General features: G+C 43.7%; 1 protein-coding gene across 3 annotated transcripts in view; it reads right to left on the reverse strand.

The window, feature by feature from the left end:
- Nucleotides 1-263: 263 nt before the first annotated feature.
- ARMC9 (armadillo repeat containing 9) overlaps nucleotides 264-6,914 on the reverse strand; it is a 294,287-nt gene continuing 287,636 nt past the window's right edge. For 2 of the 3 annotated variants that reach the window (XM_068281283.1, XM_068281281.1), the window contains exons 24-25: nucleotides 5,338-5,486; nucleotides 264-965 (exon numbers count right to left, since the gene is read on the reverse strand). In XM_068281283.1, the coding sequence (XP_068137384.1) occupies nucleotides 943-965; nucleotides 5,338-5,486 (172 nt within the window). In that variant the 3' untranslated portion in view covers nucleotides 264-942. The remainder of the gene's footprint in view (nucleotides 966-5,337; nucleotides 5,487-6,914) is intronic. The other variant, XM_068281282.1, reaches the window with a different exon arrangement.

Genomic DNA, 6,914 nt, shown 5'->3' on the forward strand with positions numbered 1-6,914 from the left:
CACATTTTACATTATTGCATGTAAAGCAAGCTGAAATAAGATTTGTTAGCAATTCCAAAAAGTTAACTAATGATTTTCAGCAGCAGGGATGCTTCGTTTTATGTGAAGTAGCTGATTTGTTTGGAAGGCAAGCAGATTGTTCTCCCTTGTGAAAATATGACCTCCATCTTTCACGTAGATGTCATTATGAGGCATAGCAGTATACAGTTTGGCAAAAAAGAGGTTTCTTTCACTTGTTAAACAAAACAAAAGGGTGACTCAAATTCTTAATTTTCTGTTTTAATTTAAGTCAAGAAAATAGAAATGCACAGTATAAAATGTATAAGAAATTTATACAAAGTTGAATACCAAGTAATTGTAATCCACAGCAACTCCTATAAATTCATATTCATATAAATAAATAAATAAACAAACAAGCAAAACATCTGCAGAAACAACAGCATTGTAACACGTGATGCTGGTGACCTAACAGGAAATGAATGTATCTGTTCCATGGAAATACAGACAGTAACAATGCTTTTAGTAGTGTGAGGAAGTTCTGATGTGTAATGCTGCCTGTGTTACTGTTAGAAACTCACTCATGTTCTGTTCTTTGTGATATTCCATTAGGAAAGAGGAAATATTTCCATCTTCTGGGTCCAGACAGGAAAACACCTGATAGTAGCATCACTTTGTGCAAAACTAACATTAATGTTTTAAGAGGAGTTGCATTTAAACAGCAATTTGAAAGGTGTTCTGTGTCTGGCAAATGGAATCAGATAACATTCCTGTACAAAATGCTTTTTGTGTGATAAACACCTACTACTGTGTTTAGCCATTTTCATTTGAAGACAGGCAGATCAGATCATATTGTGGCCAACAAGGGTGGAATAATGAAGTCACTGTCCTGCTGCATTTAGATGAAGGCATTCTTGTAGTAGAGGCCAAAAAAACAGCTTGTCCTCACTTCCTATAAGATTGGCTGCCTGCAAGAGAAAGGCAACATCTGCTATCATCCAGATGAGAAACCGGCAATTTTATTTCTTATTGATGCAAATGCAATCGCAATTAAGGTTAAAATGTCTGCATAATACTTACCTAAACAAAAAGTAACATTTTGACTATACAGTATATATCCTGTTGATCTTTTTCAGTCCAATAAATTAAACAATAATAAACGCACACCAAGAACTTTGCACTCGAGAAGTGAACAACTTTATCCATTTATGGTGAAAATAGAATGCATATAAAATAAATAGAAAATAGAAATGCATTCACCAACAAGAACAAGTATAATTTTGCAATAATATTAAGCTGCAATGGTACACATAATAGTAGCAGTAGAGTACTGTACTGTTAGTCATAAGTTAAAGCAAAAATTTTGAGTCAGGATGATACTATTTATTTGCTAACTTAAAAGAATAAGAGCAAGCTTTCAGCTGTACAGCCTTCGTCAGACTTCAATCCTGTTTTATTGAAGGACTAAAGTCTGAAGAAGGCTGTAGAGCCGAAAGCTTACTCTTATTCCTTTAAGTTAGCCAATAAATGGTATCATCCTGATTCAAAACTTCTTGATGGTACACATAAGGTTGGATTTCCAATAGTAATATAGTAACTACTGCTATGCAGTGAACCAGGTGTGAGAAGATCCAGCTTCAACAAACAAAACTTTTAAGACATGAATAAGATTGGCCTTCTGGACAACCCCATCAGAATAGAAAGGGAGAACGGGCTCCTTGCAACTTTAGCAAAAAGTGCTATATCGCAGACTGAAATTTTACATATTGTTGAGTATGTTCATTCACACTGTGGATAGATAATAGAATCTACGGCAAAATAATGGGAATTCGATATTTTGAAGAGGCTAGATTATCTGTCTGAGGTGACCCCCACTTCTTTGAAATACCTATGAAGGCTTCTTTTTCTAGGGATTATTCCGTGTTTGATATAAAATACATTTCTCTGCTCAGAGTGTTTGACAGTTTCTGATGGGTAGGCAAATAGCTTGCTGTTATAACTATCCTAAGCGCAGGTCTTGATTTCTTGGCTCTCCAGTAGTGGGCAAATAGATAATTCCTACTGGAATCTTTTTATATAAGCATGGAATATCTCATTACTGACTTCCTTTTTAAAAATGCTACTTGCCTCGCTGTTCTGTTGACCTTTAGGCTGCTTTCACAGTGGGATGTTACAGGCGCACGTTAGAGCAGCCTGTAACGCACCCCCACCGCACAGCAATGAAAAATCAATGGGCTGTTCACAGTGCCCACGTTGCGTTACACAGTAACGCTTCACGTCAAGACAACGTACTGCATGCAGTACGTTATACGCGGCTAAGCCGCGTTAGACTGTTTGCACATGCTCAGTATGGTTGAATTTTTTTTATTTTAGGGGCGGAGAGGAGGCGGGGAGAGGCCGCTACCTAGCCAGGCACATGGCTACTTGGCATTCACTGCACTTGCAGTGTTTACTCTTTGGAGCGGCCGCTGATTGGCTGGCGGGACCACGTGATGCGGAGAGCTCCGCTTACGTGGTCTCCGCAGCACCTCCGACAGAGCAGGCGCACCAAGAGCTGCTTGTAACGCGGCTCATGGTAGCGTCCTGCTCCAACACCACCAGGCGTTGCGTTAGGGGCACGTTATGTGCCCTATAACGTCCCCTAAACGCAACGTCCTGGTGTGTAAGTAGCCGTAAGGCTGGTCCATGAGATGAAAATAATTCATAGAGCTCATGCAAGACTACGAAAAATTCGCAGGCAAGTATATGCAGCTTGGAAATGGAAAACCTTGGTAGGATTTGATTGGTCCATTTTGAACATGAACAGAGCAGCCAAGCAAGTAGCATTTTTGTAAGTCAGCAATGGGGTCTTCCTTACTCCTCTTTTCTGGTTTCATGATCCTCCATTATTCTGTCCATCCCCACTGGTCGGCACTTCTATGTGACTTGTTGGCATGTGACCTGGTGGCATTTTATGAGAGTATGTACATGCTGCTTGACACTAGGAAGAGGCGCCCCATAAGGATAGAGAAGGAAACACACTAACTGATGGGAGAAGCACACCAGACAGACAAGGGAGAATGCTTCACTGCTGAATACTCAGCCGGGGGCACAACTCACTTGGGGTGGGGGAGGAGACCTGGTGGAGCCTGCTAGCTGGCTCTGGTATTCTAGGAGAACACCCAATACTATATTAGGGAGGGGTGTCAGAAACAATGGTGCCACCTAATGCCTGTACAGCCAAACAAAACATCATACAAATTCATCTCTTCTCTCACTGCACAGCCACACACGGTTGAACAATATTCTCAGCCTGCACAAGTTCCGGGCACATTTTTTTTTTTTGTAAAAGCCTTTCAAATATTTTATAGTTTTGTAGCCAGTGGTGGATCAAATGCAGTTTTTTTAAGCTATACTTAATAATACTAATGAGAAGGGTGGCTATTACAACACAAGGTTAATGGACTTTGATGTCTCTACAGACATGACTAACAAATCATGCATAATGATCACCTGAGAAAGCAAAGTATACTGACCTTTACTGACTTTAAGATAGTAAAAGATTGCAGAAAACATACTGTTTAGTTGGAGAACTAGGGGAGAGGGAGAAAGGCTAGATCCACCGCCGCCCCCCAGAAATCTGCCCACGGACCACCAGGGGGCCGCGGCCCTCAGGTTGGGGACCTCTGTCCTAGCTGATCAACTTAAAGCAAACTTGTGACTTTTTAAGGGCTCGTTTCCACTATCGCGAATCTGCATGCGTCCAACGCATGCAGATCCGCACATGTAATACAAGTGGATGGGCCTGTTTCCACTGTAGCGTTGTTGAGGTGCGTTTTTTTCAGCGTGAAAAAAACGCACAAAAGAGCCAACGATTTCGCCTGCGTCGGGAATCCGTGCGAATCGCCGCTAATGTATTTAATAGTAAAAACGCATGCGTTTGTTACATGCGTTTTTACCCGCGATTTCGCACCTTTTTCAATTTTATTTAGCCCTGGCAGTGTCATGGTTAATTTCGCATGGCACCCTGCCATGCGAAATCGCAGGCGAAATCGCGGGTAAAAACGCATGTGGAAACGCATCCGCATGCGTTTTTACAAGCGTCGGAATGCGGCCGAAATCGCGTCGCAACAGTGGGAACGAGCCCTAAAAGAAAGGTTAGATACTTTGAAATAGGGAAGCCTCTGTATGCTCTAGAGCACAGTTCCCCAACCTGGTCCTCAAGGTCCACCAACAGTACGTGTTTTGCAGAAAACCACAAACACTCACAGGTAGGGGGTAATTAGTGTCTCAGAATAGCCGATTATCTTCCTCTGTGGATTTCCACAAAACATGCACTGTTGGTGGGCCTTGAGGACAGGGTTGGGGAACACTGATCTAGAGGCTTCCCACTTCCTCCCCCAGACCCCTACTGGACGCTGGGACCCCATGGAACCTTGTGGCTATACTCTCGTACAAGGGCGACAGCACTGTGCCTGTGCAGCAATACGGACGCACTTGACTTCAGTGGAAAAAGCAGAACCCGATCAGGTCCATGCTACCGTGCAGGTGTAATCTGTTAACAAGGGCTTGCCTGCAGTTTTTGGGAGGTTGAGAGGATGACAGTGGAAGTCTCTGGTTTATTCAGAGGCTTCTCTTTATTGATAAGGGACAAGATAAGACAAAACATCTATATTGTACTTTTTTTCCTGGCAGACTCAAAGCGCTTGAGATGCAGCCACTAGGGCACACTCAGTAGGCAGTAGTAGTGTCAGGGAGTCTAGCCCAATGACTCCTTACTCCAGGTGCTGGCTTAATGACCAGGAAGAATTGAGATTTTGAACCCAGGTCTCAGAGGCACACTATCCAGCCACTAGCCAATACGTATTTGGGGCACTTTTTCATTACAGGCACACTTTAAAGAGAATCTGTACTCTAATATTCTTACAATAAAAAGCATACCATTCTATTCCTTATTTTCTCCTGTGCCCCTCTGTGCTGTTTCTGCCACTCTCTGCTGCAATCCTGGCTTGTAATTAACAGTTTTAGGCAGTGTTTACAAACAAACTAACCATCTTGTGATAGGCTCACATAAACAGAGTGTGTGAGTCATACAGAGTGTGCAGGGGGCCTGCAGAGGGTGTGTATCGCTTCTATCCAATCACAAGTAGCCCAGCACATTCCACACATTCAAGCCTTAGCCCGACAGACACAACAGAGGAAAGGAGATAAGATTTATTACAGAGACAGTGCAATTAGGAAAGGCTGCAGTAAGCCAGAGCACATTAGAACAGGCATAGGAACTTATAGGATAGAAGAACTAAGGCTGAAAAATTTGTTACAGAGTCTCTTTAATATCGTCTATATCTGTTCATATCTTACTCTGTCTGCTGCGGGTGGAGGATCCAGCAGAGGTGGGACGGCTCGTCTGTTGTGGTCCAGATTGGGAAAACTGAGGCGCAATAGTAGGAGTCTTGGCTTTGCGGGGGCTTCCACTCTGCACTTCAGGACTGCGTGGCAGCCAAGATCTGCTAGAAGAGAATAAAGGAAAAAAAGGACACAGACATGAAAGTGTTAATACAGAAATAGCTGGACAAATGACTAATCCTTACTTTTCATGGCTGCTGTTTTGGGTTCATTGATTTGTATATAAAAAGATGAAACACTTTATAACATTCTCTGTTCAATTATGTAAGCCAGAAAGCAGGTGCAGTGTTTGGATATACAAAGACACAAGTGTAGTAACCCTTGTATACAGGGGTCCCCTACTTGCAAACAGGTTAAGTCCCGGGAGTTTGTAAGTTGAGTCCTGTGTCATACATAGGAACACTTGGATAAATGATTTACTTTCAGGCAACTGGATTTGGCCATTTTTACCTTCTAGTTCGCTTCAGTACTCTCATTAGATGTAAACCGCCGCCGCATCCCCGCCGCAAAACGAGGGCTTTGGATCCCCCCGGGTCGGCGCTTCCTGAAAGAGGCAGAGCTTTCAGCTGCAGCTCTGCCTCTATTGATGTCAATCGCCGTGGATCGCCACCTCTCCCCGCCCCTCTCACTCTTCCTTCACAGAGAGGGGAGAGGGAGAGGCGGAGATCCGCATGGCGATTGACATCAGGAGAGGCAGAGCTACAGCAGAAAGCTCTGCCTCTTAGGGCAGCACAATCCACGACCAAGATGGTCGTGGATGTTTGCCCCGGGATTTTGGGGGTCTAAAGCCCTCGTTTTGCAGCGTGGATGCGGCGGTTTACATCTAATGAGACTACTGAAGCGAACTATCAGGTAAAAAAAGCAATTTTTGTTCGCTTCAGAGTCTCTTTAAAGAGACACTGAAGTGTCAAAAAAGCATCTTTTTATTTAATAAAAGTGTTTAACATAATAGCCCTAACTAAACCACCGCATTCCCGACGCTGTAAACTGTATAAATCCGCCCAACTCCCTCTCCCCTGCAAAATCCACGACTTTCTTGGTAGTGGATTTTGCTGCCCTAAGCGCTTCGGTGTGAGGCAGAGCTATGAGCTGTAGCCCTGCCTCACACGCGTCTATCAGCGGCAGATCTCCACCTCTCCCCCGCCACTCTCAGTGAACGAAGACTGAGAGGGGCGGGGAGATGCGGCGTTCCGGGCTGACAGACGCGTGTGAGACGGAGCTGCGGTTTATAGCCCTGCCTCACACGGGACCGCTACCTGGATTGCCCCCCTGGGAGTTTGGGGGTATTTAGTTAGATTAGAGCAGCGGGGATGCGGCGGTTTAGGTAGGGTTATTATGTTAAACACTTTTATTAAATAAAAAGATCGTTTTTTTGAGACTTCAGAGTCTCTTTAAAGGGACTCCGAGCAGTGCAGAAACTATGGAAAGATGCATATCATTTTAAAGCTCTCTTTCTCCTCTTTCCAATGATATATAAACCGCCGCCCTACGCCTTTTAGTTTTCGATATTTTCGCGATTGAAATTGCCGCGG

The sequence above is a fragment of the Hyperolius riggenbachi genome, chromosome 4 (assembly GCF_040937935.1).
Source record: "Hyperolius riggenbachi isolate aHypRig1 chromosome 4, aHypRig1.pri, whole genome shotgun sequence".
In the NCBI taxonomy this organism is placed as follows: domain Eukaryota; kingdom Metazoa; phylum Chordata; class Amphibia; order Anura; family Hyperoliidae; genus Hyperolius; species Hyperolius riggenbachi.